This window comes from Argentina silus, assembly GCF_951799395.1.
Source record: "Argentina silus genome assembly, chromosome: 22".
Taxonomy (NCBI): Eukaryota; Metazoa; Chordata; class Actinopteri; order Argentiniformes; family Argentinidae; genus Argentina; species Argentina silus.
Window position 1 is genome coordinate 6,479,358 of NC_139676.1, and position 15,000 is coordinate 6,494,357.

The 15,000-nt window shown below is 44.0% G+C and overlaps 2 protein-coding genes across 2 annotated transcripts in view; both read right to left on the reverse strand.

Moving 5' to 3' along the window:
• LOC310821932 (SWI/SNF-related matrix-associated actin-dependent regulator of chromatin subfamily E member 1-like) overlaps positions 1-4,965 on the reverse strand; it is a 12,174-nt gene extending 7,209 nt beyond the window's left edge. Inside the window, exons 1-7 of the mRNA XM_083694212.1 lie at positions 4,930-4,965; positions 4,049-4,092; positions 3,659-3,699; positions 2,850-2,954; positions 1,256-1,336; positions 459-590; positions 1-65 (exon numbers count right to left, since the gene is read on the reverse strand). The exon at positions 1-65 is cut by the window's left edge and continues 107 nt beyond it. Of these exons, the coding sequence (XP_083550338.1) occupies positions 1-65; positions 459-590; positions 1,256-1,336; positions 2,850-2,954; positions 3,659-3,699; positions 4,049-4,055 (431 nt within the window). The 5' untranslated portion in view covers positions 4,056-4,092; positions 4,930-4,965. The remainder of the gene's footprint in view (positions 66-458; positions 591-1,255; positions 1,337-2,849; positions 2,955-3,658; positions 3,700-4,048; positions 4,093-4,929) is intronic.
• A 6,174-nt stretch (positions 4,966-11,139) lies between these two features.
• The window catches only part of LOC310821589 (insulin-like growth factor-binding protein 4), a 19,340-nt gene continuing 15,479 nt past the window's right edge, over positions 11,140-15,000 (reverse strand). Inside the window, exons 3-4 of the mRNA XM_083693674.1 lie at positions 14,940-15,000; positions 11,140-12,504 (exon numbers count right to left, since the gene is read on the reverse strand). The exon at positions 14,940-15,000 is cut by the window's right edge and continues 65 nt beyond it. Coding sequence (XP_083549800.1) covers positions 12,367-12,504; positions 14,940-15,000 — 199 coding nt within the window. The 3' untranslated portion in view covers positions 11,140-12,366. The remainder of the gene's footprint in view (positions 12,505-14,939) is intronic.

Consider the following 15,000-nt stretch of genomic DNA (forward strand, 5'->3'; position numbering starts at 1 on the left):
GCATTCACGTAGGCCAAGTAGGCTGGGGAGTTGTGGTAGGCCTTCATACTCTCATTATACTCAATCTAGGAGAGGGAGGGAAGGAGGGAGAGAAAAAGAGAGAGGGGGAGAGAGAGAGATGACAGGGAGACAGAACCCAGGTGAACAAGTTGAACCCTCAAAAGCTGTTCAATGGAGGACCACAACGGACAGAAAAGCCCTTGGCCTGACCGTGTCCTCCTCGATTGTTTTGAATGTGTTCAACTGCCATTACATACAGTAGGCGTGTGGTTGTGCATGTGTGTTTTGATTGTCTAATCAAGTGAATTAAAGGTTTTAAACTCAGTGTTTCGAGGAAGGAACGATGACTGGAGGGACCCACAACTGTTTGGAGAGCAGAGTAGACACAACTAGTGGTCAGCCATGGTAACAACACCCCATGATTGATAGAATCAACAACAACAGGTAAACAAACCAACCTTCTCTGCTTCGTACTCATTCAGATAATCCTGTTTCTCCTCGTCAGTGAGGTCCCTCCACATGCCACCGATTATCTTCCCAATCTCCCAAAGCTTCAGCTCAGGGTTGGAGGCTTTAACCTGGTCCCAAACCTGGTGGCAAGAACCAGACATGGGGCATTGGGGTATGTGTGTGTGTGTGTGTGTGTAGGGGTATATCAGGGCGGTGGAGGCTGGTGGAGGTAGAAATCGGAGGATTTCATTCATCATTGTAATGCATGGGACGGAATGAGGAATGGTATCATACACGTGAGGAATGGTATTCTGTTCCATGCATTACAATGAGCTCGTCCTCCGATTTCTACCTCCACCAGCCTCCTCTGGGGTATAAAAGGGTTGGTGTTGGGGCTATTTATTAGGCTAGGCTGTGTGGTTTAAACTCACTCTCCTGGTTAATACTCACACTGGAGTATAATTAACATGCTTTTAATGACTAGAGGTTGCATTTCTACAGTCACACACCACACCTACCTCCGTGAACCAATTAGTACGCAGGATCCTAACTCTTGGCTGACTACGTGCTGTGTGTTGTTAGCGTTTGGTAAGGGTAACAGGGGAGGCTGGTGGAGGTAGAAATCAGAGGTTCATTGTAATGCGTGGAATGGAATAAGGAATGGTATCAAACCCCTGTAAGTGTTTTATACCATTTCTCATTACGTTTCAAGCATTATAATGAGCCCGTCCTCCAATTTCTACCTCCACCAGCCTCCACTGCAATAAGTGCCATGCCAGACCAGTGGACAGCTCATCCATCTTACCTTCCTGCTGTACCTCATGTAGGGCATCAAAGGCTTGTCTGGAGGCTTGGGTGGCTTTGGAATGTTTATGCCAGAGGAATTCTGAGGGGAAAACAAAACAAGACACTGATTAGGGCAGTCTAAGGACAGCATACCTGTGTTAGAGAATTACCGGCTAGCTAGTCATGCAATCCGGTGGAGGCTGGTGGAGGTAGAAATCGGAGGACCATTCCTCATTCCATTCCATGCATTACAAGCCCGTCCTCCGATTTCTACCTCCACCAGCCTCCCCTGATACAATCTCACACTAGGCAAGATATATAGGCTGATTAGAAGGATAGCCTACTATATGGACTGTACATGCAGAATGGTTGAATACTCATTGACAACCACTCTTCAACCCACAACTAAGCCACATTAAAGCACATCCTTATCAAGTTCAATGTACCCTTAATTAAAGACAGTTTGAACCCAATCAGCACACAGAAATCACGCAGAGACTATAATTTACCGACAGCGAATGAACAGAAAATGTGAAATTCTCCCCCCTAAAGCTGAAGATTTGCACACGCGGCGTGACGCGCCGCCTTTATCAGCCTCAGAGAGCCGGCCACAGCTTGCATGCAGCGACCAATGAATTACTCTGCAGCAGCCCCGAGTCCTGCCAAGTGCCGGGTCGACGATGCCATGGCAACGCGGACGGCATGGGCTACTAAGCTAGCATGGCTGTCAGCTAGCGATGCAGACTTTGAAGGGCAGCGGGCGGGTTCTGAGTACACACAGATGGACACTTGGCTATTCGGTCTGTACTAATGTGTTGCATGGTTGAGACAGAGGACGGGACGGGACGGGGGGGTTTGGAATGGAACACATTTCAGAACATCTTGGGAATGGAATGGAATGGAATCATACTGGCAGTTCATTCGCTCTCATTCTCTCTAGGAACACAGCACAAGACTCAAATTCCAGAGCTGAGCTGTTATAGATTATATTATTTCGGCTTCTATCAAACTAGAATCTAAAATTCACTTTGCCTCCTCCTGTTATTACTATGGAGTCTGATGTTTTGCCGTTCTGTTCTCAGACCAAGGTCAAATATATATGTCAAATACTTGACATATGCATTTAACCAAGGTCTGTATGACATATGCATTTAACCCAGGTCTGTATGACATATACATTTAACCCAGGTCTATATGACCCATTTAACCCAGGTCTGTATGACATATGCATTTAACCAAGGTCTGTATGACATATACATCTAACCCAGGTCTGTATGACATATACATTTAACCCAGGTCCGTATGACCCATCTAACCCAGGTCTGTATGACATATGTATTTAACCCAGGTCCGTATGACCCATCTAACCCAGGTCTGTATGACATATACATTTAACCCAGGTCTATATGACCCATTTAACCCAGGTCTGTATGACATATGTATTTAACCCAGGTCCGTATGACCCATCTAACCCAGGTATGTATGACATATGTATTTAACCCAGGTCTGTATGACATATGTATTTAACCCAGGTCTGTATGACCCATTTAACCCAGGTCCGTATGACCCATCTAACCCAGGTCTGGTGTTGTGTGGAGGTGATAACAGCCTACCGTTACCCGGCTGTTGCTGCCCTGGGTCCCTCCCAGCCTGTAGTTGTTGTAGGCCAGGTGGCTGTACGGGTTGTACCCCACAAACCCTGGGGTGCTGGGCAGCTGCTGATGGAACCACAGGAGACAGAAACACACGAATCAGAGAATGACCATTACAGAAGAAGAAAAGTGTAAGGTTTAGGTGTTGTAAGCTGACCCAGGTGCGGTGCAGAGAAAGGGAGACGGACGAGTAGTTAGCGGTACCAAACAAAAGGATCTTTACTTAGGAAGAGTAGACAAGACAGGATACAAAAACACAGACTCAAAGCTCGAATACAAAAGGGGAGATCACAGTCTCAAAATAGTACTTGTATATTCAAATAACATACGCTCACGAAGCGACTTTTAAGAGTCCAATCAAAATAAATTGTTGGCAGAAATTGAGAGTGTCTCACAATGGCCACTAGTAAGTTAAAGTGATTGAACAGGATCATTTGTATAATTTCAGCCTAAGTGCAGCTGATGAGCAGGTCCCCGCACACGAGCCAAGCTAGGAACAAAAGTGTCTGCCGTGCTTCAGAATACTTGCACTGATAAACTAGGGATTCCGTGGCTGAATGAGGTACTGTAAAACAGTGATTCATTTCTTAGATTATATTTGTATTAACTATACATTGACCATCCGGACCCAAAACGAAAGATACAAACATCGTCGCGAGGATTCCTGTAACATTTCTTTAACATTGAAAGATAGAAATGGCCATCATGAATATCATGGGATTACTGTATATCCCTAGTATGGCTTTTCAGGCACCATCTGAAATACTTACTGGTGTAGGGGCAGGGGGGGGAGGAGGGGCATACGATTTTTCTGTTGTGAAACAAAAGGTGAGATATTAAGACAAAGCAAGACCCCTTTTGCATACAGATAGACTATCATAATTTCGCAGTTTTTATTAAATCAGTCCCCTTATGGAATATTTGATATTTTTGTCTCTGGTAACAATTGAACAAAATTATATGCCAATTAGGCTACAATTGCAGGAATTAATAATCTCAGAAGCTGATCTTGGCAAGCTTGTTAAATTATGATATGACATAGGCTATTCATTTGCATTATTATTTGTAGCCCAAATGTGGCCAATTCTATGTCATACACCTAACAAAAACATGTATATTTTCTTGCATATAATGTTAGTAATTGCTAAATAATTTCTTACTTGACATGATCTTGGCAGAAGATCAGATATTCCCGTCATTGGTTCTGTAAACACATTTAGAACGAGGTAAAAACATTGTGGAGTGAATTCATATTCATCAACTGTATTCGTTACTGATTTGAGTGGCATTGAAAGTGTCTCGCTTATTCGTTCACAAGACAAAAGATGCCGATGAAGCCAACATAATGGTCTGTCAGGCGACGTAGCGTATGTGCACCAACATCACAACACAGTGCACACAGACACAGCATAGGCATGACAGCTGCGTATCTGTCAGGATTGCAGGGCTGGCTGGCTGGCTAGCTATTTGCGTACAGAATAATTAACCATGTAGAGTGATTATCTGACAATTCGACGTCGGTTAATTATTCAGACAAACGTCGAGGCGTTCGCTGAAAAATAAATTGCTGTCATCTTGCATATTGTTGGCTGACAGCCAGCTGCGAAATCGGTTAGCTAGCTATGCTATGCTAACTAGCCAGCTTACTGACTCACTTATCCTTGCAAGGCTAGCTAGCAACCACCATCTGTTGTCTTGATAACTTAGATGGAAAGCGCACGGTCTTCGTTATTACAGATTTATAACATGTTAACTGGCAAAATGTTACATTTGAGTGTGAAATGTAACTCGTCTTTAGATTAAATGTTACCCCCCCCCCCCTGCTTCCTAGCTAGCTAGCTCTAAGCTAGCTGTCACAATACAGTCACATCCCCTTGCATTCTGTGAATCTGATTTAATAAAAGTGGCATTTCACACAAACTGATGACATGCAATGTAGATACAGGCAAATAAAAATAAACTCATTGACGTCCGCTACAGATATCAATATTATGTTTGTCATAATTGTAAGCAATTTAAAAGTAATGGGCAGCAAACTCACCCCCAAATCCTTTGTCCCCACCACACTGTGTGTATGTGTGTGTGGCTTAGCTAGCAGACTGAGGAGTACTCAGAAGAAGGAATGGGGGTCCACTCATATGATTCCAATAGAATTTTCCAGAACTAACCATGCATGCATTGCACTCTAAATTGAATCATCATGTTATTCAAAACATGCTACTCTTTTCAACAAAGACAATTTCTTATCAGTTAATTCATGAAAAATATGAAGACATTATTTGAATCACACATTATGCTTTTATTGAATTATAATGTAATAACACAGACATCCACGACAAACATAGCTATGGTAATTAAATAGACATGGTGTTATAAGCATTAGACAGGTCAGGTGAGCAAACTATTATCCTAGGCTATTGAAAGTGGTTTATTGTATCTGCTGAAAATATGCGAATACATTACAAAAAAGACTGAACCATTTGTAATTTATAGAGCACCTAACCCATGATTTAGAACCACCATCAACAAACAACTGTAGGCATAGCCACATGCCTCCCATTGAACTCTATGGCAAATTGATATCATCAGATATTATCTATATTATTAGATAAATAGATACTTTGAAAGAGGCTTTGATGTCACAATCATTAGTGCACTGAAAACCAGGGCTGACTGGCTAGATGCCAGAAGGAATCTTGCAATCTCATCCACCTGACCAAACATTGTCACACACAATGGCTCACTAGGAGGTGCACATCAGGGGAGGCTAGTGGAGGCAGAAATTGGCTCATTGTAATGCATGGCTCATTGTAATGCATGGAATGGAATAATGAATGGTATCAAACACGTCCCCGTTCCATTCCATGGATTACAATGAGCCCGTCCTCCGATTTCTACCTCCATCAGCCTCCGCTGGTGCACATTATCCCTATAGCTACAAACTCTTTATGACAGAAATGCAAACAGATATTCGTATGAAACTTTAGCCTTTTTCATTCTGCTTCGCTGACCAATAGGCTTTTGAGGATAGCCAAGGCCCCCGCCTCTCCATTCATAGCTCCTATGTTGTTAGAACTGAAATGCTTTGCATTCTTGCTCACTCATTTGTAGCCTAAAGATCTGTTCTGCTTGTTGCTGTTTCAATAAAAACACTGCACACCTCTCTTGGTTTTACTGTACATCTAAGCTAAAGCCTAGGGTTTAGTTCGGGGGGCTAAAGCATGTCTTCAGCCCTGAGGTCAGGGGTCAGGTCTGTGGGTATAGGATGGGGGCCACACATACACACAAACACACACACGCACACACACACACACACACACACACAGAGAGACACACACACACACTCACAAAGCAGCCTTGAAGGTTTACTCTGGTGGAGGTAGGCTATAGGGGGGTATTTTTAGAAGCGGTGGTTGTCCTGTTATTATCATGTGTCATTCCAGAGGTAGGCTATTCGCCGGACAAATGCCTTGAGTATTATCAATAAACATTAACTAACCAGAGAGAACATGAACTAACCACTGGTATGATATTATCAGTCAACAAATTCAGAAACAAGATCTAGCTAAATACATTCTTCAGATTTTCTTTCCTTTTAAAAGAAACCTAAGATGTTCTGTTCTGTTTGACTTGTTGGAATGTTTGATTTTGTGGTCAGCTTGGAAAATAGGCATTGAGCTGGTGTGTTTTTGTTGGTCTTTGATGGTCCAGATAGAACGACTGAAAGCATTACTTCAAAAGTGCACTCTGTGCAGAAGGCGCACACACACACACGCACGCACGTATGCACACACGCAGGCAGGAAGGCAGGCAGGCAGGCAGGCAGGCAGACATACATACAGACAGACAGATGGAAAGACACACAGCAGACAGACATACACATGCACACGCACACACACACACACACACACACACACAGTTTGTTCTTTTCCTGAACTTTCTCTATCTCCATGGTGTAATTTACTGGTACAACATCTGGGGCTATATCTACAACCTGACATTAAGAAGCCGGCATTTATATGGGAAATAATTACAAAGGAGATCAAATGCTACATGTTTATACTTTATTTGATTTCTAATACAATGTACAGTATACAATTTTTCTCATAGAGTAATCATTTTCAAAGGTAACCAAGTCATTATTCAATTTAATACAAACTCTTCACGAGTTCACCTCCTACAATATGTTTAATATACAGCATAGCCCCTATCCAGGACCCGTCAGACACACGACACACAAGATGTTGACATTTTCAAACCCTACACACTCCCATCGTTACACATGCAAAAGTTACTTAAAGGGATAGTTCACCCAAATTATGAAATCGCCTATATTGTTTCCTTCCTTTCCTTGACAAAATATGTGATTTTGTCATTTGGGTGAACTTTCCCTTTAATTAAAGAGTTTTTCTTTACACTAGAATTAACAGTAAAAGTCCAAGGCAAACAGGAATATCCCTTTAAAGATGCAAATACAGTACAGTACAGCAATAGCCAAGAGATCAAGTAACATAGCATAAGTATACACAGCTTCATGTAGGGAGATAGAACACTGAGGTGCGGTTAACCAGACACAGATTAAGCCTAATTCTACACTAAAAAAAGTCTTCAATGGAGATTTCCTATTGAAATTGTAATTTAGTCCAGGACTAGTCTTAATCTGTGTCCGGGAAACTGCCCCTGAGGGTCTTGGGTCAACAGGAAAACCTGGACTATTTTCTTTGTTGTTGTTGTTGTTTTTAAAAGATAGCACTACTTTACCAAGAGATGATAGGCACAGTAGCACCTTAATTGAAGGTTTTAATCTGAGCTGTGACTCAGATTAGGACGTCGACTACAGACCAGGGCAGAAAAGTGTTAGAAATACTTTTGATACTTTGAGCGTTTGCTCGAGCCTGCCTGGAGTGCCAGATGGGTGGGGTTTGCACTTTTGGGACTATTCCGTTGGCTCCATTGTGCCAGGCAAACTCAATCAAGCACAGCTAAGTATGAACCCATGTCTGGTAGACTCCTTTCATAATGTTTTTTCATTTTTTTCATACAGTACACTGATAGGCTAACCAAACAAGTGAAATTCAACATTGAACATACATACACACAGCACCCCTTTTATTTGAGTTTCTTTTTTGGAGTGGCATGCATCAAAAATACTATTTTTCTGTTGTCTTTGGAGACGCACTTAGAACGCTGGTTCTTTTCATTGTCAGTCACTACGTGTTTTGAATGAAATAAAACCGTAATAACACACCGTGTGTCCTTTTAACACACTGTGTGATGATTTATCTTTAAAGTTTGTTTTTTGGGATAAACCTTTTGGATAGTCTCGCTTGTCCAAACTTTGGCCGAGCCAGTGTCTGAGGCTTCAGAGTCTGGCTCTGTCTTATCATCATGACATCAAGCTGATTGTGACATCATTTAGCTTGGTTGAGGTGAAGTGGATTATGGATTAGATCGGAAGATGGAGTTTGTCCCATGACTGGTATGACATGCCAGACCATGAGTAGGGTGGGGTTTTCCATTTGGGAAGTGCTTGGATGAAATACCGGGAATAGTGGATGGAATTCTGAGGAAAAGGGGATGTTATGGTGGAACGAGGTGGAAAGAAAAATCCTGTTTGAGAAAATAAAGCCAACATAGAGAGAGAGAGAAAGAGCCAGAGAGAAAACTATTTGTGGTCTTGATGAGTCAGCGAAGAGGCCCAGACTCACGCTTGTTATGGTGTGTGATCGACAAAGTTCTGTTTACAGAGCAGGGGGGGAGGCAGAAATCAGAAGAGATACACCTCATTCCATTCCAAGCATCACAATGAGCCCATCCTCCAATGTCTACCTCCACCAGCCTCCCCTGTAACAGAATGACTGAAGCAGAACTTGAATAGGTCAGAACAGTAACAGAGTAAGTCATTGACTGAGGTCATTACAGACTCCCTTATAGACAGAATAACTATTATATCAAGGAAAACATCCTCATAGATATTTTAGATACCTTTGGCTTTCTTTTGCGACAAGGAAACAAGTATTACAGCACAGATACAGTGGAAGCTTGTGGAAGTAGATATCGGAGGACGGGCGCGTCGTAAAGCATGAAATGGAATGAGGAATGTTATCGAACACGGATACCCTTCCTCATTCCATTCCATGCGTTATAATGAGCCCGTCCTCGGCTTTCTACCTCCACCAGCCTCCCCTGGTGCAAACCCTGTCTCTGTTGCCTCTCCCTCTATCCCCACTCTGCTGACCAGAGAGCAGGCTGTCGTTTGAAGGAGTCAGCTTTCAGACACCTGCGCGCCCCCTCTTAACGCTTGAAAGATAATGCATGACAACTGCTCCTCATGTCTCATTTCATACACACACACACACACACACACACACTCCCACACAGAAACACACACACACACACACACACACACACACACACACACACACACACACACACACAACCCTCGGTTCCCCATGAACTCCCCATGAAACCAAAGCTCACGTTGCCAGTGTACCATTAACACCAATAATGACCGTCGGGGCGCGATGATTCTTCCTTCCTGGAGTCAATTAGTAACCCAACCCCCCCAGGGGAGGACAACGTGCACTATCCATTTCTACTGATGACAAACCAACGCTGACCCCATTGAACCCACTGCTGATCTGTGCTGAGCAAGTCCCAAACAGTCTAAAGTAGCTTCCCTCCTCTCCTCGTCTCCTCGTCTCCTCGTCTCCTCCCACTCATATATTCTGCAGTGATCAGAAGATTAAAGTGCAAGGGAAAGGAGGTGATCTTTATGGTTTTAACCATAGTGCCTCGACTCATCTTGTCCTGTCACATCAGGGCATGAATGAAGGAAAGGAAAGGAGATGAGGAGAGGAGGCCACTTTAGACTATTAGGATGCACTCTCTCACGCTCTCTTTACCACTCTGTGGTCCACAGCTACAGTAGAGCCTGAATCAACCAATCGGATTACAGTTGATTGGCAATGAAGAAGAAGAACCAATCAGATCACTTTCTCTCCTCCTATATGCAGTACAATCAAATTGCTGTATGGATGGTAACAGTCGTTTCCATGGAAATGTTACTAGTAGCAGCTAGCAGCTAGGTAGTTTGCAAGGGGTGTTGCAACAGCACTGTAAGATTATTTTACATAATAGAAACAACGGTTTCTTGGCTGTGAGTTTATTTCGTATATTACATAATAACTGTTTCTTGGCTGATAGTATACAATGCCTCATGATTAATATGAGAAAGATGACGATCACTCATCAATATTGGAGGCAGTCTTAGGCTACGTTCCAATACCCACACGACTAGCTAGCATACATGGCCTCATTGTTTGTAGTACAGAACACTAGGGTGAATATTGGAATGAAGCCTTAATCGGTCTTGTTGCTATGTGTGAGGTTTCTTACATTCTAGACTTCTGACGTTTTAGCTTATGACATTTTAGCTTCTGACATTTTAGCAGTTAGAAAAGCCAAGAGCATGTTTTGTCATCAGGCAAAGCAATTGATCTCCTCTAACATCCATACGATTTTGTCACAACCCACACATATGTATGCAAAGTCACTGTTAACTAGCGTAATGCTGCCACTGATTCTGTGCTTTGACATTTATGTTTGATGTCATCAACGTAACAAAAAGATGAAATGAACATTTCGAGACGTGTGCCGCTCGGCGGTCCGTCCCGCATTTAGACCATCCTAAGATTTACTGAGGAAAAAAAACACCAAAACTCGTCCTCTCCGGATCTTTCCGTCCCCAGTCTCAGTCTCCATCCAAAACAATGCCCAAAAATGAGCCGAAAGAAGCCAATTTTTGGCACAATATAACTGTATAGCACTGTGTATGTTAAACGACACAACACTGCCAAGGCGGATTGTTTGGAGAAGAAAGCTTGTGTATAGAAGCACATTCATACAAACATGGAGAGCAGATATCAGAGCCTAGCAGCACTGGCATCTCTCAGCACTGCAGCTCCACAGCTGGAGAAACACGATTATCCTATCAGCATTGTGCAGAGGCCTGAGCCCTGCGACGCTGCCAGCTCCCCCTGGACGAACACACCACAGAGAAAGGGAGGGGGGGGGGGGGGTGTAGGTAGGGAGGGAGAGAGAGAGAGAGAGTGAGACACAGAGAGGGAGTTTTAGAGAGAGAGGGAGACAGAGAGGGAGCGAGGGAGGGAGGTAGGTAGGGAGAGAGAGAGACGGAATGAGAGAGAGAACGAGAGAGAACGAGACAGAGTGAGAGTGAGACACAGAGAGGGAGGGAGAGAGAGAGAAAGCTCCCTGTCAAAGAGAAGGGGATGTGGAGAGGGGGAATGAGGAGAAAGGGATGCAGAGAGAGAGAGGGAGGGATGAAGAGAGAGGGGGATCCGGGGAGTGATAAAGAACATCTATTCTGGGCCTGCTGCGCTCTCAGAGGTCCTGTTTCCTCTTTCAAAGTAATCTCTCTTTTCACTCTACTCTCCAAATGTTGTGAAAAGCCCACAGCTTATCATCAATTGGTAATTCAAAGCAGGGAGACATTGCTTTCCCTTTTTCTCTCTCTCTCTCTCTCTCTCTCTCTCTCACACACACACACGCACTATCTCTCTCTTCAGCTCTTTCCATCTCTTTCTTTTTGTCCCCAATCCTCTCTCTACTAGACCTTACTCTAAGTTGTCCGATGGTGAACCATATAAGGACAGTGAACTCAAAGCTCTCGGGGTTGTGTTTCAAAGATGCTGAGAGAACGAACGAAGCCAGAGTTGTATCGCACTAAGCAAAAACGTTGTTCTTCCCTGTTGACAGTAATGCTTTTATTTGGGGTATTGATTTTTTTGCCATCTGTTTTTGAAACCAAGGGCATCTCATCTCTGTCTAATTTTACAAAATCCCCAGAACACACACACACACACACACACACACACACACACACACAAGTGCTTAAAAGACGCATAGAGAGACCCATACAATCACACACAGACACAAACAATAGTAAAAAGAAAAAAAAATCTATGGTTTCTTTTTTTTTTTTTTTGCAAGTACCATTGGCCTCGCTTTGGTAGAGCAAAGCTTTAGGGTTTAAGTCCTTTCCTGCCATAGTTCCATAAACCACACCTGGGTCAAATACATACATATACTTATACATACTGTGTACTTGAGCTACACTTTATGTTGCCTGGTACAATGGAACCAATAGAAAAGTCCCAAAACTGCAAACTCTACAAAGCTACAAGCCCAACTCATATACTTCCTTCTATATTTGATATCTGTATATGGCCATATATATGGTCATTTACGCTATATACACCATATACTGTACATATATTGACATATGCAAATGTATTTAACCCAGGCCTGTTCCAACCAACCATCAAAATCAGCACCAGTAGAATTTGGCTGGCCCTGTGTCCCCCCTCCCCCAACCCTGGGTGGTGGTAGTGGAGCCAGGGGGTCAGGGTGGGGGTGGGGGGGGGGGGGGGGGCATCTCCCCCCCGGTCCCCCTCCCTTACTCCCTCAAGGTGGCAGTCATCATTATGTGACAGTCCAGCTCCCCCCTGAGCTCCAGGGGTCCGGCCAATCTCATGCCCGTCTTCTGGTCCACACACCAGCACTTCCCCCGTTGGCCGTCACGCGCCGGGTGGCACTGTAGGGTGGAGGGGGGAGGGGGGAGGGGGGAGAGAACAACACATGAATACCAGTACATACACCAGGGGAGGCTGGTGGAGGTAGAAATCGGAGAATGGGTTCATTGTAATGCATGGAACGGAATGAGTAATGCTATCTAACACTTCAAACTACGTGCTGGATACCATTCCTTACTCCGCTCCATACATTACAATGAGCCTGTCCTCCGATTTCTACCTCCACCAGTCTCAACTGACATACACATACAAGCTCTTAGAAAACAGGGTTCCATTAGGGTTCTACTTGGAACCCAAAAGGGTTCTTCAAAGGGTTCTTGCACAGGCACAAGCGGAGAACACTTTTGGGATCTAGGTAGAAACGTTTTTTCCTTTTTTTCTAGGAGTGTAGCAGAGGTGGTTTAGAACCTATCTCTCGTAATGAGCAGCCTTATCTGAGGCATGTAGACATGCGTTGCCTAGGTAAGTTGGCTGGGTAAATGGCCCATGGAAATTGACTTCATATCATATCATAGCAGTGGAGGCTGGTGGAGGCCAATATCAGAAGTCGGGCTCTTTGTAATGCATGGCATGGAATGAGGAATGGTATCAAACACATGTGTGAGCCTGTCCTCTGATTTCTACCACCACCAGCCTCCCCTGTATCATATCCTATCCACTGTGTGATCTGTACTTGCCAGTAGCCTGGGGTAGTTGTAAACACCCTATCAGACTAGTGTTAGTTTCCTAGCCGGTCCGTTCGTGCAATGAGAAGTTGCCAGATCGCCCTTCCTGACCTCAGCAGTGCTTACACAGAGTGCCATGGAGTTCTGTTCCACCATAGTGCAATTATAGTTAAACAGTAAACAGATGCCTTTGAGCCTGACCCAGACACACACACACACACACACACACATATACATACACCCACATACACCACACACACACACACACACACACACACACACACACACACACACACGCACACATTGACACCACACACACACACACACACACACACACACACACACACACACACACACACACACACACACACACACACACACATGCAGACACAGACACACCATAAAGAGCAGACGTCCAGGGTACTTTAAGCGTATTACACAATCATAGCCAGCTAGCTAACCCAAGACTGCCTGGTGTGTGTGTGTGTGTGTGTGTGTGTGTGTGTGTGTGTGTGTGTGTGTGTGTGTGTGTTTATCACTGACTCACTCTAGTCTGTGCGTGTGTAGTTCTGTGGCTGCTTAGTCAGACATACAGTAACAGCACGGCACAAAGCCTTATCTGTCCCTCTGTTCTCCCTGCTCCGAGTCTTTCCCTCTTATCTTCAAAGTTGCCCATTCAGACAAAGACAGATTAAAAGAACAATAAAATATTTGCTTCCAAATGCTAATAACATCTACAGTATTAAACGATTACCGTCAACCCTTTTAGGGTTGTTAAACCACTGTTTTGTGTAGTGGGCTACACACACACACACACACACACACACACACACACACACACACACACTGACACAAACACGCAACATTTCAGCTCTATTTTCATTGATAAATCACACACTCAATGACTCTCACTTTATGAACCGATTATTGTTCGCCTTTTTAACGGCGGTTCTTAGCAGAAAAGAATCGCACACACGCAACGCTTCAGCTCCACTCTCTCGAAACCACTCTGGTTGCGTGCCTGAAGACGTGGAGCCTTGGCAGGAGTCTATTCCCACATAAAACAAGCGATGTGTTTCCAGGCATTCTGTTGATGATCTGGAACTACTGAGTCAATATTTCATCAAACGTACGTACGTTCCGTGTTCTGGAGGACGCAGCGGTGACGGAGTTTGGGGGGAATATTTACAGTAGGATTGTAAAACTCGTGTGTCCATCTGGCTCTGATGTCAGACTGAGAGGATGATAGATATCTTTGTCTTCGGGCCCATGTCATCTCTCAATCCCCTAGTGCCCTTTCCCACTCTCTGTGTAGCACTGGGAGGGTTAGATTAGGGTAGGTTGTAAGCCAGGGGAGGTTGGTGGATTTCTGATTTCTACCTCCACCAGCCTCCCCTGGCTCATTGTAATGCATGGAATGGTATCAGGAATGGTACCATAGAAATCGGAGGACGGGCTCATTTTTATGCATAGTATGGAATGAGTGTTTGACACTTATTCCATTCCATGCATTACAATGAGCCTGTCCTCTGATTTCTGCCTCCACCAGCCTGGTGTAAGAAATGTGGCCAACACTTTCGAGGTCAAGGTGAAGCTATTACCATTATTGCTTGTGGCTATCCACTGGCTAACAAGTATGTTTAGTTGGAGTTAGGGATTAGGGGTCCATTTGGGATTCAGGTTCCGTGTAGCAGCAGTCAACGGTGAGATGTTTTAATTAAAAAAAATAATAATAATAATAATAATGCTACTTTAAGGGGCGTGTCACCGACCTGTTTGGCGTGAAAGTCTCCATTCTTGTCACAGTTTGGGATGGGGATGGAGTAGAGGTCC